This window comes from Priceomyces carsonii (assembly GCF_900007245.1).
Source record: "Priceomyces carsonii strain CBS4050 genome assembly, scaffold: Debaryomyces_carsonii_scaffold_3, whole genome shotgun sequence".
NCBI classification, from domain to species: Eukaryota; Fungi; Ascomycota; class Pichiomycetes; order Serinales; family Debaryomycetaceae; genus Priceomyces; species Priceomyces carsonii.
The window spans coordinates 1,678,511-1,705,229 of NW_026946676.1; the positions used below are offsets into that span (position 1 = coordinate 1,678,511).

The 26,719-nt window shown below is 36.9% G+C and overlaps 12 protein-coding genes across 12 annotated transcripts; 4 read left to right on the forward strand and 8 right to left on the reverse strand.

The window, feature by feature from the left end:
- Window positions 1–58: 58 nt before the first annotated feature.
- PRCAT00003431001 (uncharacterized protein) lies at window positions 59–1,042 on the reverse strand (the record flags this gene model as incomplete). The annotated part of the gene is made up of 1 exon (XM_062953360.1): window positions 59–1,042. The coding sequence occupies one exon, from the start codon at window positions 1,040–1,042 to the stop codon at window positions 59–61; it is 984 nt and encodes a 327-aa protein (XP_062810170.1).
- A 191-nt stretch (window positions 1,043–1,233) lies between these two features.
- On the reverse strand, window positions 1,234–5,070 carry RPM2 (ribonuclease P; the record flags this gene model as incomplete). Its single annotated transcript, XM_062953361.1, has 1 exon — window positions 1,234–5,070. The coding sequence occupies one exon, from the start codon at window positions 5,068–5,070 to the stop codon at window positions 1,234–1,236; it is 3,837 nt and encodes a 1,278-aa protein (XP_062810171.1).
- Window positions 5,071–5,403: 333 nt separating this feature from the next.
- PRCAT00003433001 (SCF ubiquitin ligase complex subunit) lies at window positions 5,404–7,338 on the reverse strand (the record flags this gene model as incomplete). The annotated part of the gene is made up of 1 exon (XM_062953362.1): window positions 5,404–7,338. One exon carries the CDS (start codon window positions 7,336–7,338, stop codon window positions 5,404–5,406), a length of 1,935 nt encoding a protein of 644 aa, XP_062810172.1.
- A 714-nt stretch (window positions 7,339–8,052) lies between these two features.
- On the forward strand, window positions 8,053–11,892 carry PRCAT00003434001 (translation initiation factor 3 subunit; the record flags this gene model as incomplete). The annotated part of the gene is made up of 1 exon (XM_062953363.1): window positions 8,053–11,892. One exon carries the CDS (start codon window positions 8,053–8,055, stop codon window positions 11,890–11,892), a length of 3,840 nt encoding a protein of 1,279 aa, XP_062810173.1.
- A 110-nt stretch (window positions 11,893–12,002) lies between these two features.
- PRCAT00003435001 (uncharacterized protein) lies at window positions 12,003–13,445 on the reverse strand (the record flags this gene model as incomplete). The annotated part of the gene is made up of 1 exon (XM_062953364.1): window positions 12,003–13,445. One exon carries the CDS (start codon window positions 13,443–13,445, stop codon window positions 12,003–12,005), a length of 1,443 nt encoding a protein of 480 aa, XP_062810174.1.
- A 131-nt stretch (window positions 13,446–13,576) lies between these two features.
- PRCAT00003436001 (uncharacterized protein) lies at window positions 13,577–14,305 on the reverse strand (the record flags this gene model as incomplete). The annotated part of the gene is made up of 1 exon (XM_062953365.1): window positions 13,577–14,305. The coding sequence occupies one exon, from the start codon at window positions 14,303–14,305 to the stop codon at window positions 13,577–13,579; it is 729 nt and encodes a 242-aa protein (XP_062810175.1).
- Window positions 14,306–14,608: 303 nt separating this feature from the next.
- Window positions 14,609–16,321, reverse strand: PRCAT00003437001 (uncharacterized protein; the record flags this gene model as incomplete). The annotated part of the gene is made up of 1 exon (XM_062953367.1): window positions 14,609–16,321. The coding sequence occupies one exon, from the start codon at window positions 16,319–16,321 to the stop codon at window positions 14,609–14,611; it is 1,713 nt and encodes a 570-aa protein (XP_062810176.1).
- A 507-nt stretch (window positions 16,322–16,828) lies between these two features.
- On the reverse strand, window positions 16,829–18,541 carry PRCAT00003438001 (uncharacterized protein; the record flags this gene model as incomplete). Its single annotated transcript, XM_062953368.1, has 1 exon — window positions 16,829–18,541. The coding sequence occupies one exon, from the start codon at window positions 18,539–18,541 to the stop codon at window positions 16,829–16,831; it is 1,713 nt and encodes a 570-aa protein (XP_062810177.1).
- Window positions 18,542–19,420: 879 nt separating this feature from the next.
- GPI7 (mannose-ethanolamine phosphotransferase) lies at window positions 19,421–22,057 on the forward strand (the record flags this gene model as incomplete). Its single annotated transcript, XM_062953369.1, has 1 exon — window positions 19,421–22,057. One exon carries the CDS (start codon window positions 19,421–19,423, stop codon window positions 22,055–22,057), a length of 2,637 nt encoding a protein of 878 aa, XP_062810178.1.
- A 58-nt stretch (window positions 22,058–22,115) lies between these two features.
- On the reverse strand, window positions 22,116–23,294 carry REI1 (Rei1p; the record flags this gene model as incomplete). The annotated part of the gene is made up of 1 exon (XM_062953370.1): window positions 22,116–23,294. One exon carries the CDS (start codon window positions 23,292–23,294, stop codon window positions 22,116–22,118), a length of 1,179 nt encoding a protein of 392 aa, XP_062810179.1.
- Window positions 23,295–23,455: 161 nt separating this feature from the next.
- Window positions 23,456–25,744, forward strand: RRP6 (exosome nuclease subunit; the record flags this gene model as incomplete). Its single annotated transcript, XM_062953371.1, has 1 exon — window positions 23,456–25,744. The coding sequence occupies one exon, from the start codon at window positions 23,456–23,458 to the stop codon at window positions 25,742–25,744; it is 2,289 nt and encodes a 762-aa protein (XP_062810180.1).
- A 169-nt stretch (window positions 25,745–25,913) lies between these two features.
- PSF2 (DNA replication protein) lies at window positions 25,914–26,624 on the forward strand (the record flags this gene model as incomplete). The annotated part of the gene is made up of 2 exons (XM_062953372.1): window positions 25,914–26,033; window positions 26,127–26,624. 2 exons carry the CDS (start codon window positions 25,914–25,916, stop codon window positions 26,622–26,624), a joined length of 618 nt encoding a protein of 205 aa, XP_062810181.1.
- Window positions 26,625–26,719: the final 95 nt, after the last annotated feature.

Consider the following 26,719-nt stretch of genomic DNA (forward strand, 5'->3'; position numbering starts at 1 on the left):
AAGATTTTATAGATTACTTACGATAATTAATGATACCATTAGATAAAACAGTACACACTCACTTCTTAGATTGTAAAACAATAGAGTGCGTTCCCATAGCCTTTCTTAAAAGATCACTATTACCATCAACTATGTCATCATTCGTGACATTTTCTTTTAACAAAGTAGAAATGTGTTCTTTGATCTTTTTTCTCTCTTCTGTGGATAACGCAGTAATATAGGATCTGGTTTCCCAATATTCATATATTTGCTCCCGTTTGATTTCACTTACATAGAGCATAAAGTTTTCGTGAGTAATTGGTGTAAAGAAGTCGTTCTCTTTCTCTAGCAATTTTTTCCAATCCCCATGGCGATACTGTGGGACGCCTGTGTCAAAAGTATATATATATTGACTCACTTCGCGAGACCATGGGTGCAGCTTGAAGAATTCTTCGCCAATTGTTCTAGCCAAGTTATCATCTAATGGCAAGGACTTACTGAGCTTGATGAACTTGTTTGTAGCCTCTTGTGATACATTTTCAAAGAAAAAGTTGAGTTTCGGATATGGCTTGTGCAATGTTTGGCTTATCGAGGGACAATCAAAGTTCCATATACAACCAAAAGCACCATGAGGCTTAAGTACTCTTTGGATCTCTTTAAGACTGTCCAAGTCGCTGAACCAATGGAATGCTTGTGCAGCGATAACAACGTCAACAGAATTGTCGGCTAATGGGAGCTTATAGGAAGATCCATTCACGGCTGTTACTTCTGGAAAATTCTTAGTGAAAGACTCAAGCATTCCAGTTGAAGGTTCCGCGACCGTCAAATTTCCCTTCCAGCCATTATTCACCAAGTTCTTTGTGAACTTACCTGTTCCAGCTGCAAGCTCTAGTATCTTTTTGTCAGTTTTGAAAGTAAAGCTATCAGGGCTCGTCTTTTCAGCTAAATTAAGATCTACTAAAAATTGATTCACAATTGGGGGCAAAAAAGAGGGTCTGAGCACGTCATAATTAGCGTGATTGAGATTGAAAGACTTGAGTGCTGTTTGATGTACCTTAGACATATTCTGGTTGGTTTAAATTGATGCTTCAATGCTTAGTAATTTGCTGATTTCACTACAATAGATGTTCCATCTTCTATTTTCCGTTACACAAAAATTAGTGTGGAGTAGGAGAGCTACACGAGAGTTCAAGTAGTCTAATATGTGAAATTATTAAATATTTAAAGAGCTTCGTTCAAATATATTCAATTAAGCTAATTAAAAACCTCATCGCCCATATCCTTGACTTTCAAGTTAACCGCATTCGCACGGCAAAAGTCGTCTATTCTTTCAACATTACTTGGATCGTTCAAGAATACAAACGCAGACCTTAATGTTTCTAATACTTTTATTTGGTCGTTTGATGTCTTCATCCAAACTTCCATGAAATAAAATTGGAGCAATTCAGAAAACTGGTTCTTATGAATAACCTTATTAAGTATAATGTTCAATACTCCGTCCGAATTTGATATGGATAAAAACTTGATGATTAAAACAAGGCTATCCGTAGAAAGTAGTTTCAGCTGACATAGTTTCAAAGCCTTTAATAGTGAGTGAAACTTCTTGACTAAATTCCTGTTTATTTCATCTTTCTTTTCTTTGCTTTGCGTTGACTTGTTCAAAGTATATCCAGACTTTATTAAATTACTCAATGAAAGGTTTGTTAATTTTTCTCTGTTATACTTCACATATGCCCTATTATTCTCATAAAATTCGTTTATCTCTTCAAAATTATTGCTGATCAATATAAGAGACTGCTCAGATAACGATTTCATTTCACCGTAGTCCATAGACAGTTCCGTATTAGTTAATGATTTTAGGTATTTTGTAAATGCAAGAGCGGCACGTACTTCTGGCGACTCTGTTCCCAATTCTCTAAACTTGTCCAAAACCAAGTCATAAGAGCCCATGAGAGTGTAATAATTTATAACAATTACCGCCAATTCTTTTGATTCCGTAAGACTTTTATTTAAAAGGTCCAGCCCATCAAAGTGGCTCTTAAATAAATCATTGAACTGTTCATAGTCTCCTAGCTTTAACGATGCGTTCAATACTTTGCATAGTAAAGGCAAATGGGAAGGATTTTCAACACTTAAGTCTTTTAAAATCTCATGCTTAGAAGCAAGGTATACGACTTCTCTATAGTTGTCTTTATCAATTAGAAATTGAAAAAAAGTGTTAATCCAGTCAGGATTTTTGTTCATATCATAAAGTGCGCTAAAGTTGTCCTCAATTAGATCTCTTAAGTATCTGTTGTTGGATTCCTTCAACGAGAATATCAAACAGTTCATCAAGCTTGAATCTTCAAGCAAATAATTGATTTTTAATAAATATTTTGTAACGCCTATTGTAGTCTTATCATCTTCATAACGTAAAAGTCGCTTTATTAAGTCACTTTTTACGTCGATACTAAGATCCAGTTCAAAAAGACGAGATAGTAAATCGTCTAATTTAATTATCTTTGAATCAACCTGGTTCATGATGAAGTTACTATTGATAATTATGTTCCATGTTGATTCATTAAACTTGTAGCCTTTTTTAAAGTACTCAAGAAATCTTTTTACCCCTGACTCATAATTTATGTTGAGTAAATGGCTAAGATTGAGGTTATACCCCATATCTAACTCTAATACCTCGTGGTTCGAAGTCAAATGAATGTCATATAATTTACAGGCTTCGTAAATTTCATTTGTAAAACCTATTTTCAAGTTTTCGGCTTTGTTGAACAAGTTCACAAATCCTGCTTTGAGTGATTGCTTAAATTGAATCAACTTCTCATCTAGAGGCAAATAATGATTCTCTGTGTTTTCAAATTCGAGAACTACTGACGATTGATATTGAAGTATCCTAAGCAATTGTTTTCCATCTGTAACTTCATTATGGTATGTATAATCTGACAAAAATTCCGAAATCACCAATAAACCGAATATATTATCCTCCTGTAAATCAAAAGACGAGAATGCTTTGCTGACCATCTCAGAATTCATGACCATTTTGACATTATAGTCACTTCTTTCCAAAATTAAATAGTTAATGACATCTGAGAGGAAATCATTCAAGAACTTTGGATTACTTTGATAGTGGATTGATTGGTTTTCTAGTAAATTCCATAAAAGCTCAAAATATTGTGCATTAAATCCCCTTGAAACAACACCATGATGTAAATAAAGTGAGACCTTTTTCAAAACCAGTAATTCACGAATGAGATGATTTTTCAACATAATTTCTTTCATCAACTGAAAGACTTTCTCGTGGTCACCTAAGTCAATAGCTAATGATAATAGGGAATCACGGCAGTGCGATCTATTTTCACCGAAAACCAATGAATCCTTACCGAATTCTGCACTTTGAAAATCCTTACGAATTGCCACATAGTCATATAACTTCCAAACAAAACGATAATATTCTTCCTGTTTCAGACATATTGACTCCAAATTTGTTCGATCCTCCTGTTTCTCGTATTCCAATGAATAATATTGGTTGATGAACTTATTGATCATGACATTGTAAACTGATATTGATAGTTCTGGTAGATAAGAGTTTTCATTAAACCTCAATAAAAGCTCGTAACAAGATTTCAAACCATCGATGGACGAATCGATGCTCATGACCGAACTTAAATAAACAGAAAGTAAATTCGAAATTTCACTTTTAGATGGTCTTTCCAAAGAGTTGAGGGAGATTCTATAATCTATTAGTATATCGTCCAAAAATTTTGTAGCAAGTCTCATGTTACCATTGCGAATTAATGAACGAATTAAAGCGGCATAGATTTCATATTCGGAATCAAAAAGATCTGGATTTTGTATGCAACTTTGTTTATAGTTTTGGTACAAATTGATTATATAGTCATACAAGACTTCCTTATCGCTGAACATTTCAAATTTGGAGTAATATGCTGTTAATCCGATTAATCCGATATGATAATTACTGTTCTGTAATTGCGGTAACTCAATTGAGACAAGACTTTTTATCATACTTTCATCAATTAAGTGAGGATGAAAATTTAATGCGCTTACCATCAATGGTAAGATCCTCAGTAAATCTACTTCATGAATCTTCGAGATAGAATTAAACAAATCAGTCCCAACTTTGATAAAATCTCTGCTTTTATCTGACGTTTCTTTAAACAAAGCCTGACAGCAATTTCTTTGATTTCCTATCTCTATAACTTGGACAGCGCCTTTAAATAATTCTGTCAATAATATTTTATAGGTATTCTTATCTGGTTTCGTGGTGCTATTGAGCAAGTCTTGATAAACTGTAAGAAGGCTGGTTAACCTCATCTCCACATCCTCTATTTCTTTTGTGTTATTCAACGATCTGCGAGCTATGGAATCCAAAACAACATTATACAACTCTACACCAGGTAGCCGAAGGTTGTTTCTTTTCAACGCTTGATATAATGGATAGACCAAATTTAAATCGCTTTCTGTTTCGCTATTATACTTGGCTTTTATTAAAGAAATTTGATTCCTTAAAAAGCTCGAATCATCTTCCTCTTTTAAATCAAGTTCATTCTCTCGAGATGTATCCTCCTCCACGAAAGCATCAGAATACTTAGTGCGTCTGTACGCAACGGTCGAAAATCTCCTTGCTTGATTTACGGCAGCAAATTTTGGGCGAAATATTGAAAGGGTAGATAAAAACTCATATTCTATACTTTTCAAATAATCTATATGGTTGTAAATGTCCCGGTTAACCCTCAGTATAAAAAAATTTGAATTTGAGTCATAAAAACTTCCATGGTGTTGCAGCTGATCACCACAAGATCTAGGATCTTGTTTTAAGATGTTCTCTGCTCTTCTTCCTTTATTTTTCTCTGATTCTTGATGATATATAGTGTAGTACAACCCATAGTGACCATTGTCGATCCCAAGAAAGAACCAACGGTTCCTTCTTGAGGGCCTAGGTCCTCTTTGGCTCCATAATTTACTGTAAATTTTATGAAAAGATATCAATCCCTGACTGTTCATATATGGATATGCACTTTGAAAGAATTGGATTCTTTCCCTATGCCTAGCCTGTTTCACAAAACTAGAGAACACCATAATCAGTAGCACATTTCAAGAATTTCAAGACGAAAATACAAATAAATAAAGTCCAACTACCTTTTCGATCAGATCAGTTGAAAATTAGCCAATATCAATAAGTGTTTGCCATCAATTTTTGAATTTTTTTTTTTTTCAGTGTCTTAAGACCGCGCGGAATTTTACGGATGTCGGATATTAGACATTAAATACAAATATGTTTGATGTACACTACTGGACCTCCACGCAAAGGAAAGCCAATGGCATTTAAATTCATAGTATACATAGTCTATATTCCTCCTACAATTCTTGAAGAAATAACTTTAATTCTCCTTAAATCTTCACAATGCAATATTATTGATCCAAAAGAGACAATTCTAGAGCCTTCCGAATTTCATCATCTTCGTCAAGGGTCTCGTCCTGCCCTCTCGAAGCTTCAGAACTCCGGCGACGGAATTTAGAGGACTCCAGCTCAGATTGTTTCGACAACTCCATTGCTATCGCTAGTTCTATGTCATCAGTTGAATCTAAGTTTTTTTGTCTATAGCTTTGGCTAACCGCAAGAGCAATTGAAAGTTCATCATCATCATCGTCTAACTTACCATTATATTTGTCAAAAAGACGAAAACTCTGTTCTTCTTGCTCCTGAAATTTATCGTAATCTTCAATGCCATCTCTTATCTGTTTGTAGTTTTCGTTCTTGTTAGAAGAACCAAAATTGACTCTTTTCTTAGATGCCACTTTAGTGCTAGTGTTATCACTATCGTCAAATTGGAAATACTGAATTTTGTCACCACAAACTATAACTCCATTAGTCGCAGCCTGATCCTCGTTCAACTCTATGTTGCTAATCGGAACCAAGTCATGGTACCCATATGTTAATTTCCTAGGAAGTTTTGCTGAACATTCTTTGATGTAGTCACCTGTGAATACGTTATGTAAATTTGTGAAGCCATTATAACCACCGATGACTATGACAGAACTATTCAATGCAACTGTTGTTATCAACGGAATATCTGCCGGAATCTCAGGCGCATGTTTGCTAAATGTGGGACGAATTGTGCATGCTGGTATTATTTTGGTTCTTGTGTCTCTAACGTTCCAGATTATAACCGAGTCATCAGAAAGAACATTTGCATACAATAACCCGTCGCCACCTACAATCGAAGCATCTTGTTTGAGGGGTCTTCTCAGGTCCACTATTTGCATTTTGGCCCTTAGCGTGATTATAGATTCTTCTAGATCTATTCCTTTTATCCTAACCTCATCTAGCGATTCAAAATTAACAGCCCGAATATGTTTATCGTAACTTATAATCACGTTTTTTCCTCCACTGTCGAAATCCATAAAGCATCTCTCGAAATTATCAATCTCAAAGTCAAGACGCACTTTCCTCACAAGACTATCCCCTAATTGAACGAAAACCAATGATGTCTTCGTTTGAGCAATAATGAAATGCCTAAAATCAGTTACAATATTATATATTGATTCTCCGAAATTGAACTCTTTCACTAGGGTTCCCTTCGAACTCCAAACTTTGACAAATCCTAAATATGACCCCGAAATACAATCAAAGATTTCTTTTGGTTTACCAGCATTCGGATTAAGGGCTGTTGCTAAAATCGCATCGTTTGTGGAGCTCTCGCTGATCATTTTTACTAGTGAAACCTTACCCGAGACCGACGAAGTTGATGTAAAGAGGTTCTTCAAATAAAGCTCTCCAGTACGCTTTCCAACAAGCATATAGTTCCAAGTTATGGAATAACTAGATATCTCCGTAAATATGTGATTTCCAGGAATAAATGCCTGATTTTTGCCATTCTCCAAGTTGCATATTGATACATTTCCTAGGAGCCGTGAACTTGTGAGTAGTTTTCCTTGAGGAAAATTGACCAAGCAAGTATCCACATGAAAGAATTCATTATTTATCAACTGGTAGCTTCTATGTAATGCAGTAGCCTTATTCCATTTTTTGTATGTCTTTATTCGCCTGAAGTACTCTATGGTCCAGAACTTGGACCCAGACAAGGAAGGAAAGCTTGCTCCAGTCCCAAACCTCGATGCAAAGATCCGAAACCATGTTGACTTATCCAGGACAGCAAAGTTCCATCGTTTACAGACTAACCGACATTCAGTAAGCTGACCAGGGTCAAGGTTAGAAAATATATTGATCAAGATCTCAATAGGAAGATATTCTATGTTCACCGCTCCTTCTTGTAACGCTTCTGGTGCATCTATATTAACCGTATTACCAAAGTTATCAGCTCTCACTTGAGGAATACCACTCATGCTAATAAATACGTCAATACGCTCTGGTGGCGTAGATTTCAACGCCACGATGTTCTTCTGTAGAGCACTATCTTTAATGATCTCTGTGTGCGTGTGTAAGAAGGTCCTTACGTAATCTCAACTCACGATTGCAAAATGAGCTCCATAAGAACTTCTTTAATTATATACAACGTGGACGTACTTCTTTGTACGTACTTGTTCTTCTTCATTCTCGACTAAGTTTGGTACGTTACAATGAATCTGAGGTCCATCTCTTCCTCTTTCGAGCACTTTCGTCTACATAGGAATTTATACGCAAGACTACTATGAACAGTTGTTCAATTCAAAATAAAAAAAAGCAAAGGGATCACTCGGATAACAATTAGAGACTCTGGAACCCGATCAATGGAGCCCTGATCGAGATATGGAAGACAGAAAATTAAGCCCAGCAAGCTCACGAATCTCTAAATTTATTCGGATGCTTTAGAAATCAGTAAAGCAAATCTTACTGGCTTTTTTCTCTCCTTTCATGACAAAATTAACTAGAAATGTCATGAGTTTTTTTCTCTAAAGTATATATAAGCTTATATTGTTAGGTCCTTGTGGCCAAATTCGTACCATAAGCGTTATTTGTTTAAATCATTTGAAAATTTTTAATAATCTGTATACAGTGAACGGTTGAAAAATATAGAAAAGTTCTTCTTTAATCTATTTTTCGAAGAAGTGGTATGCAATATGAGTGATAATCAGAATGGAGATTCTAATGGGACGCTTGAAGCCCGGATTATAACAATTAAACTTCGCTTTTCAAAAAAATTAGAATTGGATGAGGAAGTGTTAAAAATACCTATTTCGATCTCAGATACTTTAGCGGATTTAAAACAATCTTTGGCGATTTTACAGCTCACTCGTAATTTCACAAACTATAAGATCATATACCAAAATGTGGATATCTTGAATGAATTTGAAGAACTTACTACCTTGCTGTCTGTTGCGGACCAAGTTGGGACTCAATTGTCTGATGAAGTGGATATGACATTCGTTGAATCTTCTTATAATTTGGCCCTTGTGTATGAGCATTTGATTAGATTTAGAGAGTCAGTAGGCTTACACTTTTTAGATAGGGTTGCGCTGGATTTTGGTGTTTTGGCTGGAACATCGAGCTTCAATCAGTTGGGTCTTTCTTACGTCAAAAGGAGGACCGATATGATGGATAAAGACAACGAGAAAGATGAAAAAAATACGGCTGAAACCCCTTTACCTCCGATAGTCCTATCCGATGAAGAGATATCTGAGTTGAAAGAAATCTCTAGTAATATAATCTCACAAGAATCGATATCCTTAAATTCATATGGGCACCTTGAATCATTTAATAGCATCTTAAAGGTCCCCTTTAGACTGCTTACTATTTCTCAATGGTCACCTGTTCCAGCGGCATTTAGATTTAAAGGGGATTTACTCTACTTAATGTTGCAAACTTTGGAAAATGAAACTTATCATATCACTTGTCACCGTACTGGTTTTTACGTTAATAGATGCTCTAGCATTAACTTTAATAGAGATCCAAAGTTAGACCAAAAATCTGCCATGCTTGAGAATTATACCCTTTATGGTTTAATTAATAAGTTGTCTTCCTCATTCTCGAACGTCATCAGGGAAAACGAACTGAATTTGGCGGACTCGTCACTCTATCCAGAGACATACTTATTGCCAACAAACTCTTTCGTGTCCAATCCTTGGCTAGTGAGTCAAGTGGAAGCCAATTTGCCTGATTTCTCCAGATCACAATTACCTTTGATTTCTAACGGTGTTGACGGTGAGGGTTATATTAAAGAGTGGAATGAGGACATTCAATCCATCAGAGAATTACCAAAGAATACAGTAGAGGAAAGAATTTTGAGAGAAAAATTGCTTAGCAAATCTTTGTATGAGTTTAACAAGATTGCTACTAAAACAGCGATCAATATCATCGAAGGAAATTTTGCACCGATGAATCCTAATGATCCGGAGAATCAGCATATCTTTTTAAGGAATGGAATCTTTTACTCGTTTCCATCCAATTCATCTGGTGCATTTGATTCGTCCGGTGGTGCTGCTGCCGCCAGATACACCTCAAGCAAAGATTTAAGTGCCATCAGGATTTTAAATAGACTCGATATAAGTGGTGTATCTCGTTTAATCACCTGTGTCGTCGACTTCTTAGGTAAGAGGGTCATCTGTCAGGCACCTGTTCCCGGAATATTGTCCAACACTGCAGATGATACATCTGAGAAAGTTTCATATGGATTGATGACTGATGGTGTTGGTATAGCTAATGATTCCTCCTTTGTCGACGGTATGAAGTCAGTTGCTGAGGTATTTCATTTATCTCCTCATAAAGTACAAACGTCTAATGAGGTGGTTGAACTTTTGACTTCGAAGGATACCAAAGGTATCATTGGTTCTGACCAACGAAGATATGTGATGGATCTCTTTAGAACTGCACCCTTGGATATCGAGTTTATTGAAGCCCATTGGAAAGAAGGAACTGAGAACTCTTATCCTCATAGAGAGACTCTTGTGAGACATGAAGCTGTTGAGGAATGGTGGAAGCGTAGAGCATCTGTATTATTTAAGGAAGAGAGTGAAAGGCTCGAGAAGGAGGGTAAAGCGGTTGAGCTAAAAGAAGGTGAGAGGCCAAGTATCGGTTTGCCAGTAGATCACATTTCCTTCAATCCAGATGCTTTCACTGGCATTGAAACTTCCAAGGAGGATGAACTGGTTGTGAGGGAGATCTCAAAATTCGTAAAAGACAATTTGATTGATGAGTTCTTGAACGAATTTCCTTCTCAGTTAGCACCTTTTGATGGTGCCCATTTGTCCCTGACTTTACATAAGTATGGTATTAATCTAAGATATTTGGGTCTTATTGCCACTAGCGCGCTAGAAAGAAAAAATAAGGAAGAGGCAGCTTTGAAGGATACCATTGCGAAAAATGATGCCTTGTTAGTTCAGGAGGCAGAAAACCCTGTTGATAAAAAGGAGGGGAATGAATCTTCAAAGAAATCCTCTGAAGAACTGAACGGCATGGACAAAGAAGAAAACTCAAAAGCTAATTTTGAACCAGTAGTCTCTAACTACGACGCTTTATACAAGTTGTCTGTTCAAGAAATGATTTCCAGGGCCGTCAAACATTTATTACGCGAATTAACCATTAAGGTGCCATTTGATTTGATCCCTAATCTTATTGTACATTTCCATAACTGTCTTTTAGGATCTGATATCAATCCAGTGCCTGAAGCTGAATTTGATCATGGTTTCGAAACAACTGAATCCGAGGCTCTGCATTTTGCAACCTTAACAAGTGAAAAGATATTTTCTATGTTGGCTTCTGAAGTTTTTATCCGTTTCAGGTTTCTTTTGCCTAGTGATTGGCTTTATCATATAGTAGAGCCATTACAACTATTCCGTGAGATTGCCTTGAAATTCGGGATTCAATGGAAGAGTCAGAATTATCACTTCACTAAGGAACAATTTAATGCAGCCGAGCCTATAGAAAAAGAAGAGCCTAAAACAATATCTAAGAAGAACAAGAAAGGTAACAGTCAAGTAATGGAGAAGAGAGTAAAGCGAAAGACCACTTTTTTGGTAGATGATTTGATAAATTTCACCCCACTTATCAAAAAATCAACTTATAGAGCCACAATCGTCGATGACATTTTCGAATCTGCGAAAATGTTTATTGTAAAAGGCGAGAAAGATCTTGGTGTATCATACTTAAACGACTTGGCTGCGATTTACGAACAAATCTATGGTCGCGTTGATGCCGAAACTGCTGACTATTATATAACCGTCTCGCAGATGTATGCCGAACTTGGTATGACGTCGGAGGCCTGTGATTTCGCGAGAAGGGCTGTGATCTTGAATGAAAGGGTTAATGGTTTTGACTCTTATGAAGCTATCTCGACATATATTAACGCTGCTTACTACGAATTTCTTAATCAAGATTTAATTAGCTCATTTAAGTTGTACAATAAGGCAATAACGAAATGGACATTGGTCTACGGTGAAGATCATCCTTCTTTCGTTACAACTTTGACAAATTTGGCTGGGATGTTGCTGGAAATGAAGTTGCACAGTAATGCCCTCAAAGTATTAGAGAAAGCTTTGGAGATATCTAAGCGAATAAATGGAAGAGATTCCCAACTCACGGGATTAATCTTCTATAGAATAGGTACAACATTGACTAGTTTGAGTAAATTTAAGGATGCTAGGGAATCGTTAAAAGCTTCAAACGAAATTTTTACTAGAGTAGTGGGTCCGGAAGATTTCTTTTCTAGAGAATCTTCTAAATATGTAAGCAACCTTACGACCTACTTAAACTATATGGCGTACGAAGAGCAAAAGAAAAAAGCAAATCAGCAATTACATAGTAATTCAAAAACTAAGACAAAGGGAGCATCTAAGACATCTTCGAAAACTAAGAATAACAGAAAGGGTACTACTGTTCAACTGGATCCTGAGATAGCTTCGAAATCCATCGAAGAAATTTTAGCGTTCATTGAAAACAAGACTCCTTCTAAAACTAAAAAATGATAGTTTAGTCATTATTGTAAATAGCTAAGTAGAATTATACGTTATTTTAAAAAAAAGGTGGTCATTTCGTTTTCTAAGCGGTCGTTTACAAGCTACCTATATGTCTACCTTCAATGGGAATGAGTGTGATCTTCTTTCAGTTCAGATTTTTCTAAGGTTTGCGTAGAACCATCTTTAAAGTGAATAAGAACTTTCTTGATAAACTTATCGGCATCTTTGAGTGAATAAATTAACTTGGACTCGATTTTATTCAAGTCTTCTAGATAATATTTCTCTTTGCGAGATGTTGACAATGTAAAAATTACATTAGTGTTAGCTCCTGAAGTCATAACTGACAAGTCTGATAATTTAAAGTCCTGGAGACATTTATCGTCTTCTAATTCATCACTGATTATATCTTTGACTTTTAAATAAACTTCACTATCAGCCGCTTCGCCCCTATCTACTAATTCTAACATTGAGCTTTTGAAAGTTCCCCATCCTGCTTTAATGATCAATATTGAGACACACAAACCACCAATCGAGTCAAGCCAAGCGACGTTGAATAGAACACCTCCTGTTACTGTAAATAATGCAACAGCAGAAGTCAAGGAATCAACCCGATGATGCCAAGCATTAGCAATCAAGACCTTCGAGTTCGATTCTAAACCAACTTTCATAGTTTTCCGATACAACAACTCTTTTACTAGTATTGAACCACCAGCTAACCAAGCAGCATTGATGTTCGGTATCTGCCGATCCACCTTGACATCATCCCCCTGTACTAATTCATGGTGGGATGCATGAGAATGGGAGTGCGAATGATCACCATCAGTAGGCAAGCTTGTGTGTGAATGAGAATGACCTAGTTGAATCATCGCTAAATATTCATAAATGTAACTCGGCAACGCGTATTCGAATACCTGCAATAGTGATGACCATCCTACTGATACACCAGCGAATAATAATGCTGCACTAACAAGCAATGAACCAACTGTCTCAAGCTTTCCATACCCAAGCGGAAATTTTGTCGGAGAACCAATCCTATAGGCCACATTTACCGTGGCCAAGGTTAGAAAATCGGCCACCATATCTGAGAGCGAATGGATTGCGTCAGCAAGTAAAGCCTGCGAATGAAAATATATACCTCCAACCGCCTTCGAGGCAGCCATTGCCACATTCACAAGTAATCCTATCCAAGTAATCCTTACAGCTGGATTGTTTCTGACTGAACCTGAAACCAACAATTCATTAGGTTGGTGGTGCGAATGAGAATGAGAATGTCCAAAAATTCCGTGGTGCTCTTCCTCCGAATGAGAGTGATGATGGCTATGCCCCTTCTTCGGTTCATTTTCCTCACTAGACATCATTCTCAACGATATTAAAGGTTTATTCGCCCTATAAAACTTGTAAGTTCTTGTGGAGTAAAAAATTTTAGAACTCAATAATGGAGAACTTTTTCTCATAAAACTTTGCCCCCTAATATACTGAAGATTCCAATTGCGGCTATATTTAAGTGAACTAACCGTATTGTGAATTCGAAACCTAGTTGTGGGCCATATTCCAATTATCATTATATAATTTTAGAAGTATACAATTTGCTATATATATATTTTGATTACGATAGATCTAATTTTCAAACGTTAAGTTTTGTAATCGGTGCCCGATTCCGGCATTTGTTACATTTAAGATAAACAAAATGATATCATGTGGCAAATAATTTTTCAACTACAGATGTAGTCACGGTGGTGGTTGATGGTGGGGTAGCAGATTCGTTGTCGTATGTTTCTCTGTTTTGATCATGATCAAGCTCTTCTTGTTCAGTGGATACACCTTGTTGGACATTTTCTGGTTTTGTATTGAGTAGTTGCAATTTTTTCAACAATATTGACTTCTCTTGTGATTTGAACAAGGAGCTTCTGAGTGACGAAGAAGGTCTTCTTACATGCATAAAGTTGCAATGATCTCCTCTATTACAAGAATCGTTATCGTATGCTCGACAATTTGCGTCATTGAAATTTTCAACGGGAGAGAGCTCACAGTGTACCGGTCTACCACTGAACCATTCCTGGTTCAACTGTATTACGGCATTGAAAGCAGACTCTTGTTCCAAAAATTTAACGTATACGTTACCATTTAAGTGGTTGTTCTCATTCTCACAAACCACCATGGCAACTACTTCCCCTATTAATGCAAATTTTATGAATATATCCTCATAGAAATGATCGAAGTATTCTTGAAGCTGTTTTGGGTTGAATTCAGTGGTGGAATCGTTATTCTTGTTTAGTTTAGGGTTCTGATATAAGTTAGGGAGCAATATTGTATATGATGATGTAGGTTTTATATGCTTCCTTGAGCATTTTTCGGCATGCCGACAAGCTCCAATCTTCGTGTAAAATGTACAAGTAGATTTATCTTCGTAACGGCCATTCATGCCTTCTTATTTGAAATCGAAGACGAACTATATGCTTTGCACAAACGGTTTTTCTTATTTAAACTCTTTATATATATATTATATTATATATATATATTAATTTTTTTTTTTTTTTTTGCGATATCACACTATCTATTTAACATCGATTTATAATCATACAATTGTGTCCTTCCGTAACAAGAATTGCTAGTAGAATATAATATGCTTTATTTAAATAAGAATAACCGTTTATTTAATCTACATTCATTGCTTACTTTGTAAAATAGAGCTTAACTTAAGAACTAAAAATCTTAACCATTTCAATTATACTTTCTCCTCTGATTGATCATTATATTCGCCTTGCTCAACACCTTCAAGAACGTGACTGTTGCCGTAAACTATATCAGCTTCATCAATGTTACATTTCGGTCCTTTGTACCATTTATGTGCATCCACAATAAACCATATAAAGACAATTAACAATGGTCCGAAGAAAACGACTACTGTCCAATTCATTTCGTCCGGAGTCAAATCTTTACCTGCAACGTATGGGAAGCATAAGACGGGAATCATCACCGTAACGAAAATCACAGATACAAATCCAATAGGTTGGGAGAACCTGCCTAAATTCCAAGGTCCCGGCTTGAAGGTATTACGAGCATAGGTAATTTTGAAAAGAGTGGGCAAAGTAAATGAAACAAATCCTGCAATACCACCAACGGAGAAAATAGCACCAATAGCAGTGTCACCTGCAAAAATTAATAATAAAAGTAACTGTCCAATGACCCAATTGAACCAAACTGCATTAATAGGAGTTTGAGTTATAGGATTTACAATCTTCCAGAACCTTGAAAATGGAAAAAGGCCATCTCGAGAGTAGGCGTATGTGACACGTGAAGCTGACAACAGACACGATTGGCCCATAAAGAAAGATGATATAACTGTCAATGCAGCTGCTGCATTAACCATGTTCTTACTCATAATCTGTGTCAAGTAAGTGATAAAAGGTTGACCTAATCCCTGTGGGTCTGCAGCGATAGTGTCGATGTCAACGACTGTGTAGGCAATTGCAATCATAAATAAGAATCCAACAAGACCACCAAATGTTGACGTCAAGACAATAGCCTTAGGTGCTGCTACGGCTGCATTTGAACATTCTTCACTTAAATGAAACGGACTATCATATCCAGACATCGCCCATATTACACCCAAGAAGGACATAAGAAACGCCATTCCAGTCGGAAATTCTGTTTGATTGTCTAAGCCCCAGGCCTTTCCATTATCGTTAAACTTTGGTATACCTTTGCTCATGTCTTCCCTGGAATTACCACCCAATATTAACACGAACACGATAATTAAAAATAACATGTTAATCACAGTGCCCATTGAATTGAATCGAGCATTCCAGATAGTAGGCAAACTTGAGATAATACCATCCACAACTTGGATACCCAATGTCAAACCATATATCTGCCCATTAGTAGGAACGTAGCTTTCGACATTATAAGATTTCAAAGCCAATATTAAGCATGCACAGCTATAATTAACCAGGGGAGATCCCGTAATCTGACAAAACCAGTTTGAATAAGCACACAACCAAGTGAAGAGAGGAGCCACTCTTTTTGGAGCTAACTGAGAGACTGCATACGGTGTTCCAGCAGACGTGGGAAATGCACTAGCGGTTTCGGCCAACGAATATGCCACGGAGGTGACAAAAAAAAGACCAATCAACCACGGAACAGGACTTATACCAACCACTAGTTGTTGATAGTCAAACGTAGCGGCGATAGAAGGCAAGAGTCCTAACGTCAGGAATGAAACCGAAAATATACTCCAAAGCGAAAATTCTCTTTTAAACTCTTGCTTATATCCTAATGCTAAGATCATGGCCTCATCATTATCTATTTGATGATCCACATTAATAGTGATATCCTTATTAGAAAGGACAGACTTAATATGTAAGTTGTCCACATTAACATTAGACACCACCGGATGTACACCACTTGAGGTGACAGCACTTAAATTTTTGTCTTCCATCTCTCCTCTTTAAATAAGGGTTTTTAAATCCACTTCGAATACTCTCTGTGATTGAGAATTACGTTGGAAACTTAGTTTTATTCGCTCTCGATTATTGGAAGCGTTTGCTAAATATCAGATTATTTAAAAGTATTTTCATGAATAGAGAATTATTAAATATTCTTATAGATCTTTTCAAAATCGCGATGGGAGATAAAAGCAATTGTCAATTTTTGTAAGGCACATTATGCATAGATAAGAAATCCTAATCTCATCTTAGCGAGTCCTCTAATCGAACATCACGATAAAAAAAAAATATCGGATTGAACTAGCCAAAAAGGAAAGCGCCAGGATCGGAGCTTACCTCGAATTTCTAATCAGAAAAAAAAAAGCGTGTCTTTACCTAACTAGAATTGCAGCTATTACAATACGCTTTATTTTAAAGAAAACCGTTTATTTAAAGCTAAATTGATCGCTTTATCCGTAAAAAGAAGTTTAATTGGGAACTGAAAACCTTAAGCATTAATATTATACTCTCTCCTCAGGCTGATTGCGGTATTTCTCTTCCTGGCCCAGCTCAAGAGCGTTACTTTTGTTGTAGACTAAATCTGATTCATCAATATTGCATTTTGGTCCTTTGTACCATTTATGTGCATCCACAATAAACCATATAAAGACAATTAACAACGGTCCAAAATAAACGACTACTGTCCAATTCATTTCGTCCGGAGTCAAATCTTTACCTGCAACGTATGGGAAGCATAAGACGGGAATCATCACCGTAACGAAAATCACAGATACAAATCCAATAGGTTGGGAGAACCTGCCTAAATTCCAAGGTCCCGGCTTGAAGGTATTACGAGCATAGGTAATTTTGAAAAAAGTGGGCAAAGTAAATGAAACAAATCCTGCAATACCGCCAACGGAGAAAATAGCACCAATAGCAGTGTCACCTGCAAAAATTAATAATAAAAGTAACTGCCCAATGACCCAATTGAACCAAACTGCATTAATAGGGGTTTGGGTAAAAGGATTCACAATCTTCCAGTATTTTGAAAATGGAAAAAGGCCATCTCTAGAGTAGGCGTATGTGACACGTGAAGCTGACAACAGACACGATTGGCCCATAAAGAAGGATGAGATGATTGTCAATGCTGCCGCTGCATTAACCAGTTTTTTGCCTAAGATTTGAGTCATATAAGTAATAAAGGGTTGACCTAATCCCTGTGGATCTGCAGCAATAGTGTCGATGTCAACTACCGTGTAGGCAATTGCAATCATAAATAAGAATCCAACAAGACCACCAAATGTTGACGTCAAAACAATAGCCTTAGGTGCTGCTACGGCTGCATTTGAACATTCTTCACTTAAATGAAACGGACTATCATATCCAGACATCGCCCATATTACACCCAAGAAGGACATAAGAAACGCCAATCCAGTTGGAAATTCTGTTTGATTATATAAACCCCAGGCCTTTCCATTATCATTAAACTTTGGAATATTTTCGTGGAAATCTTCTCTTTTATTGCCACCTAGTATCAATACAAATACAATAATTAAAAATATCATGTTAATCACAGTGCCCATTGAATTGAATCGAGCATTCCAGATAGTAGGCAAGCTTGAGATAATACCATCCAAAACTTGGATACCCAATGTCAAACCATATATCTGCCCATTAGTAGGAACGTAGCTTTCGACATTATAAGATTTCAAAGCCAATATTAAGCATGCACAGCTATAATTAACCAGGGGAGCCGCCGTAATCTGACAAAACCAGTTTGAATAAGCACACAACCAAGTGAATAGCGGGGCAACCCTTCTAGGCGCTAACTGAGAGACTGCGTACGGTGTTCCAGCAGACGTGGGAAATGCACTAGCGGTTTCGGCCAACGAATACGCCACGGAGGTGACAAAAAAAAGTCCAATCAACCACGGAACAGGACTTATACCCACCACTAGTTGTTGATAGTCAAACGTAGCGGCGATAGAAGGCAAGAGTCCTAACGTCAGGAATGAAACTGAAAATATACTCCAAAGCGAAAATTCTCTTTTAAACTCTTGCTTATATCCTAATGCTAAGATCATGGCCTCGTCATTATCGACTTGGTGATCTATATTAATTACTATATCTCTATTCGATAGCACAGATGCAATTTGCAAGTCGTCCACATTTACATTAGATACCACCGGGTGCACACTATTTGACGTGACCGTACTCACGTTTTTACTTTCCATCTCTACTTTCCAACGACGCTATCACTTCCAATTCGAATATCTTATGTTACCTGAAACACGTCTTGATTTAGATTCATTCGCTTACGATTAATATCGCTTACCAAATACCTAAAGGTTCTAATGTATTTTCATGTGCAATGAGTTATTGAACATTTTTATATATTTTCCATGAAAACTATGAGAATAAAGCAATTTTCATATGTAGTTAGGTACGTTGTGCAATGGTAAGAAACTCTACCCTCATCTCAGCGAGTTTTCACATATAACGTCATGATATAATAAAATCTCGGGTTAAACTAGCCAAAAAGGAAAACGCCAGGATCTAAGTATACCACAAAGAGACTGCTTTCCTTAGCGGAAGATCGTGTACTTGCTGGATTTGAGACAGCACATAATCTTCGCACGGCGTTGTGGGGCCGCCTACCTTCTAAACAAAGAGATCAAACGGTCTATACCCCATACTGAGCTCAACCGTGACTCTAAGAATGCACCCCGTTCAAGCTAGCCACCAATATTGGCCAAAACTCTAATTTTCCCACCATGTACATTTTGAAGTTTAAGCTGATGTGGGGTACAATAGATCCATGAGCGGAGTAAAGTAAAAATTTACTCATTATTGAGATGATGAAACGAACGATTTTGAACATGAAGCTTTATGGCATTTAGTTTTGCATCTTCATCTAATGGCTTTCGCTTGATTAAGGGTCTAATTTACTTTTGAAATCACTCTTTCGCTAGCAGTGGAGTAGGTGTGTGTTTACCGAGTCCTTTTTTTTTTTTTGGCGCGTCCAACTATCAACAAAGCCAGTACACCTGGTGGTTGGAAATGAGACGTGGAGACGGCGTGATACTAGTTGCAACTCATTAATTTTTCTTACTATGGCCATCAGGTTGTACAATTCGTGGAGCGTATATGCTGTGGTGTTGATTATACATGCTGTGGGGTTGTTGATATTTCTCAGAGGCTTCTTCCCTTCGAAAGTCGTTCTTCCGGGGTTCAGTGAGTTTGAGTCAACATCGCCATTTTTGGAGCACGGAGATGCCCAATTTGACAAGTTCGTATTGATGGTGGTAGATGCTATGAGGTCTGACTTTATGTACTCGGAATCTCGCTCAAATATGCCCTTTTTGCATCATTTAATTTTGACTGATAATGCTGTTCCCTTTACTGCATTTTCCAACCCACCAACGGTTACATTGCCTCGCTTAAAGGGTATAACTACGGGTGGTGCACCAAGCTTCTTGGATGCAATTTTAAATGTAGCTGACGATAACGATCAATCCCAAGGTTTGACAAATCAAGATTCTTGGATATCTCAGTTCAGTCAGAATAAAACTCGAAGGATAGATTTCTTTGGTGATGACACTTGGTTGAAATTATTTCCGCCAGAGGATTTTTTCGAGAAATTTGATGGAACGAATTCATTCTTCGTAAGTGACTTCACGGAGGTTGATAATAACGTGACAAGGCACTTGGAAAGCGAGTTAAATTCACCTGATTGGGACGGACTTATATTGCATTATTTAGGTTTGGATCATATCGGCCATAAAGGTGGTCCAGATTCGGTCTTTATGAACCCAAAACAAAAGGAGATGGATGATGTTATTGAGCGGCTTTATAAATACACGTCTAAATCAAATACTCTTTTGGTTGTCATGGGAGACCATGGAATGAATGAAATTGGTAACCATGGTGGCTCCAGTAAAGGTGAAACCAGTTCTGGTTTGGTGTTTATCTCTCCAAAATTTCAGAAACTAAATAAAGGTCTAAGAGCCCCCGTTGAATCGTCTGAAGACTATTTGTACTTTCGGCCAGTCAACCAAATTGATATCGTTCCTACGTTGGCTGCCATGTTAAATTTTCCCATTCCAAAAAATAACTTGGGAATTTTTCTTGACGAATTTTTGGACTTATGGCTGTCGCCCTATTCGAAGGTTAATATATTGAGACAAAATTGTGCCCAATTTGTGAATCTTCTCAAGGTAAACTTCGGCACAAATAATGAAGTCCTTAGAAAGTGGTCACATTTATCAGGCGAGAATGACAAGGCATTATATTACGAATTTTTATCTGAAGCTCAAAGTTTGCTAACATCAACTGCTACCAACTACGATTATCGGGATATTTTTACGGGCTTTTCGCTTGTATTTTTGTCAAGTCTTGTGGCATTAGGGTTGTTTTGCTATTACTTTTTTTGGGTGTCCAAATGTTCTTATGAAATAGTTGTATTTTCACTTGCATCTTTTGTCTTGTATGCGGTTCATTTTCACGGATCATCTTTGATTGAAGAGGAACATCAAATATGGTGGTTCTTTGCAATAGTGGGCTTGATACATTTCTCATTTTTTCTAAAGCTTAAAAGCAAAAGGCATATATTTTTAATCTTGGCTTGTTTTAGATTGATAAGAGCATGGTGTAACGGTGGCCAAAAGTATACTTCACTGTTCACTATATCGTCTTATCTATTATCGCATCCAAGTTTACTTTGGACTTTGAATATTTTCACATATTTTTTGTACGCAACATTAATTTACGGTCAAGGTGGGATAGTGAACTGTTTAGGATATGCAGATAGTGTTTCTTTTGACTTCAAAGACACGGGAAATCTTTTTGGCTTCATACTTGCATTTGTTGTGTCTTCTATTGCATTCCTGTTTAAACTAAGTCAATACTATAATGATGGGAATGATATACCAAAGGGGTTAAATTGGTTGTTTCTTTGGATATCGGACTCCTTTGGCGTAACAGACGGTATAAATGATAAAAATGAGATTCAAGAGATGAACATTCTGCTATCACAATTGATTTATATTTGCATCGTCTTTCTCCTTGGGCTGAGAATTGTCCTCGGAGCCATTCGCAAAGTAAGGCATGGATTTTTTACAGATGTGACCAATATTTGTACATTATTGTTGATACATTTAACTAAGCCAGAAGTGATTCCGATGTATGCTATTTTTTTTGTTATAAAGTACTCTTTTTCCAAAATTCTAGTTGAGAATAGTAAGCTTATTATAAACAATGTTGACAATCTCATTATAGTCGTTTCCCAGTTTATACTTGTTATACAAAACCTTGCGTTTTTTTCAAGTGGAAATACTAACCTGTTGGCAACAGTTGATTTATCGAACTCTTATAATGGAGTCAGATCTTACAATTTGGTGATTGTTGGTTCATTGACATTTCTTTCTACGTTTGCTGCTCCATTGTACTGGTCTCTAAGTTCTCTTCAGCTTCTTTTTGAGACTCAGGTGGTAGGTCTTGATTTGAAGCAAACCAGCAATCCCATTTACCTTTTGCGGTTACGAAAGAGTATCATGTTGGTGAAATCCTTAATATCTTTAACCTTTTACTCCATCGCAGCTACAAGCTTAGTTGCGTCATGCATAAACTTACGATTTCATTTATTCATATGGACAGTTTTCTCCCCAAAGTTGTTATATTTCGCGAGCTGGTCTGTGTTATTGAATATGTTATTTGATACACTTATCGTCGCACTATCTTTTTTGGGTTGAAAAGTATAAACTTTAAATATTTTACGTTAAAAATCGCATTAAGAAGAAATAGTTTAGTTTACTGTAAGAGTTGGTCCCTGTAATGTGGCTGGTTGTTGATGAACTTCTTTGCTCTTTTATCATTTAATTGCTCTCTCTTTTTCTCCTGTTTCCAAACTCTACTTTGAGTTGCTACTTCTTGTCTATCAGCGCGTCTTGCCATGCGTCTCGTTTCAGCAGCCACAACTGTTCCTTGACCTTCCAGCAAAATTCTATCTGGAGGGAGGTTTTGCTTGTAGTATCTAGCAAGAGATCTGTGCCCAATAACCGCACCGGATGGCAAGATAAGTTCATGGCCATTTTGATATATAGACTCCGGTTCTGGTGAATCCCCATCTGAATCTTCTTCAGATACATCTTCCCACTCCTCGTCATTCTCTTGGTCGCCAGCATTTACTTGAGAATCATAAGTTGAGCTGAAGTCATAGAATTCTGAAATTTCCAATTTTTCATCTTCGGATTCGTATGGTATTCTCATGTGTCTTTTATACAACATATGCTCTCTGACAGCTTCTATGTTCTTGCCTTGGTAATTGCAGCATAGACAAACGTTTCCCAAACCTATCTTTTCACCCAAATACTTAATGAGACCTTCTTTATCAACCAAATAAGCCTGCTCTGGAATATATAAGCCATGTTTCAGAAACATGTGATCGAGATTTTTTTCTAGAGTTTCAAATTCAGCATTCTTCTTGCAATGACAAAATAAACAAGTTGTTATAGGAATATCTATTCTGTTTTGAAGTTTCTCTGCCATTAATTTCTCTTGTAAATCCCCTTCGGAAATGACATTCACTTCTTCAATATCCTTGCTCTCGTCATCAGATTCTCGGTCCGTATTCTCATTCACCTTTTTATGATCAAGGCTAGGAGGAGTATTCGTGACGCTCTTCGGGTCATTTGCCAACATTGCTTGTTTAGCTGTTTCCAAAATTTGCCTTTTCTTCTCTTGAATCGCTTCTCTCTCTCTCTTTCTTATTTCTTTCTTAGTAGTCTGTTTGCTTTTGCTCCTTGTGTCGCTTTTATCATCCGTTATATTCAATGATGCAACCTTGGACTGAAACAAATCTTCATCTATTGGTGGTAGCTGAGCAACTCTTCTTTTCAAATTGTACCTATGCCAGTCCGATTTCATATGAGCTCTTTGCTCACCTGGATCGGTGAATGCCAAGTTACAGGAATTACAAGTATAACTCATGATTCACCGTGTAATATCAAATACTTAGGCCTACCTCATCGAAATATTCCTCAAATATTTTAAGACCGATGAGATCACGTGCGTGTGTTTAGTCTTTTTTTCACTCAGCTCATTTTATGGTTCCGTTGAAGAAATCACTAAACGATATAAAAAACACAGCTATGGTGGATCAAAGTGAAGGGGACGCCTTTACTGAAATATTTCCTAAAGTGCTACAAGTAACGCGTGCATCTTCATCTTTGGGAGCTCAAGATGTGAATTTTTTGAAGTCGATTGACAAAGAACTTTCAAAGGAGATCGATAACTCAGGAGAAAAAATATTAGATGTGGTTAATAAATTGTTAAAGAATGCTTCAAATGAGGCTGTTGAGGTACCTTATGGGAAGGATGAAATAAGTAACGAAGCAAGTTGGAAGAAAGTTGGGAATTCACTAGACAGCATATTTGAGAAAGTTGATATTGCATTTGATCAAGCAAATAAGCTTCAAGAGAAAAGCCGCAATGGCGGTGATCTTATGTATCTAGAAGATACCATATCTGTTGAAAATCCAAATAGACATCCATCCAAAAGCAATCTCAGACCTCAATTAAATTTTCGAGTTAAAGTTGATAATTCAGAGGAGACTCCTTTCAAGCCAAAATTGACCACTAAGCCTAACGCTCTTCAATCTTACGAACAATCCACGCAACTAGTAGTGCCTGAGAAAGAAGATGATTCAGATATACAAGACCACCCCCATTACATGCAACCATATGAGTATGAAATACTAAACCAACCATATCCTGATGCTATGTTCTCCAAAAGTGAACCGATTCGACCAACTGATTGGCGAAACACTTCCGCAATTTGGGTCGACTCAATAGAGTCTTTGAATGAAATGATCAAGGAGCTTTCCACACTGTCGGTAATTGCTGTTGATTTAGAACATCATGATTATAGAACCTATTATGGTATTGTATGTCTTATGCAAATTTCAAACAGAGACCAGGATTGGATAGTAGACACATTAGTGCTTAGAGACGATTTGGAACCATTGAATACTATTTTCACTAATCCTAATATAATAAAAGTTTTTCATGGTGCATTTATGGATATAATTTGGTTACAAAGAGATTTAGGATTATATGTGGTATCTTTATTCGACACGTATTTTGCATCAAAATTACTTGGGTTCCCCAAATTCTCGCTAGCTTATTTATTGGAGGCTTTTGCGTCATTCAAGACATCCAAAAAGTATCAACTAGCTGATTGGAGAATACGACCTTTGCTGTCAGCAATGCTTGCTTATGCGAGGTCTGATACTCACTTTCTTTTATATGTTTTTGACCAATTGAAGAATAAACTCATCGACGCTGGTAATGATAAGCTTCAAAAAGTATTATTTGAGTCAAGAGAGGTCGCAAGAAGAAGATTCGAATTTACAAAGTTCCGGCCCTTGTCACCTAATTCTAAAAAGGTTGCCTGTCCTGTGATGGCTAATAACCCAAAGGAACCTTTTTCTTCAATAATGTATCAGTATCATATACCTTTTCATAGAAAACCGTTGATCGAAGCATTGTACTATTGGAGGGATGCGATTGCCAAACGTGAAGATGAATCAGTTCGTTACGTGATGTCAAATCAGTTGTTAGTCGATTTATCATCTTTGAGCGAGCCTGTGGATACTAATAAGATTCTCAGTTGTTCCAACTACATATCTGACCATGTGAGATCTAACGCCGCCAGCTTGGCGATTTTAGTTGAGAAGACATTAAAAGAAATGGCAGAAAATGACTGGGAGTTAGCCAACAAATGGAGCAATGACTCCGTCGTTAAAGAAGACGATACGATCCAATTAAATGAAAACTTTGTTTCAAAATCTGCGGACGTATTTGAAGCATTGAGTGAGAAGCAAAAAAGCCATCTTGAGGGAAACGAATTACTTTGTTCTGATTCAATTTTTCTTACGGATCATACAAAGTTCTGCTATGCCATAGATTATGATATCAAAAAAAAATTAGTTTCTAAGCATGGTTTCATGGAGATAAAGTCAAGACTCGAGCATTTACTGAACGAATTAGAAAAATTCAACCATGTGGAGTTACAAAGTGTCGAAACGCCAAATGATGAGCCTGTTAGCTCCGAACAAGAGATATCTGAAGCCGAAGAAAGAATGGAACCTGAATCCCAAAATGAAAAATTGGATCCGAATGAAGTAATCACGCTTCGTAAGCGCAACGTTCAGAAGCCTAAGGCTCAGAAGGAAGTTTCTCAAGAGCCTGCCTTAGATTACAATAGTCCTGATAAGGTGCTTCTTACTAATAAATCTAAAAAGACGAAAAACGAGAGAAAAAGGAAGGCATTTGACCCCTACAGCAATCTAGGAGATGGTCCTCCAGCCTTTAAGAGATCTAGGGGTCCCACAAGAGGAAAGTCATCTACTTTTAGTAAAAAAAGAAGCGGTAAATAGACTTTGTATTTAAAAAATCTACTTGAATGTCGCACGATGACATTAATGTAAAGTGATGAGATTTGTTCGAACATCGCGTTTCACGCGTAAATAGAATAAAAATCGATTATGATTAACTAAATTTATTTAAGTATCCAAATAGACAGTATACTTGAGTTGTATTAATATAATGGCATTGCCAGGCTATCTACGAAATAATTTGATGCCTTCAGAGGTCAGCTTTTTGGCAGAAAATGAGCATATCACAGTTTTACCTAGGTATTCAATGAACAAAATTGAATTGATTGGTGTAAGTCCTTGAAATTTTAGGCCCTTGCTATGTCCTTGGAAAACCATAGAGCATTTTTCCAATATTCTTAATCATATATACTAACATAATTAGACCAAAATACCAGCAATGAGAAGTATGAGGCGAGAAAGATTGCCCCTCTGGGTTGCGCTCATTTTAAAGTCGCAGGACAAATGCAATATCGTTCCACCAGACTGGTTGAATCTAATATATTTAAAAGAGAAATATGAAGATGAGCTTCGGAAACCGCATAAATTCAGTGATCTTCCTTGGAACTGGCTTGAAGTATCAAAAATACTACTTGCAAGGGCTCCAGATGATCTTGCAGATCCATCGCATCAGCTTCGATCTATAATCCAAGACTTGAGAGAAGTAAGGTTGGCAAAATCTCGAAAGGGTCTTCGGGAGCTCAATGAGTCTAATATTCAACTAAAGGGTTTGTCTTTGGTAGAGATAAATGAAATGCGACCATTCGTCTTAAATGTGATGAATAAATTAAGGATCCTTCACGATTCGGCGCAGCCGCCTCGCGCTCCTGAAGAAGATGACGATAATCAAGAGGAAGAAGATTACTCAGACAATGAGTACTGAATATCATATCATATCTTCCTAATTAAGTTCATCTCAGGTAATTATGCAATCTTGTGAAAGTCGTGTCCCTAGACGAGATTTCGACCTGAGGGAGA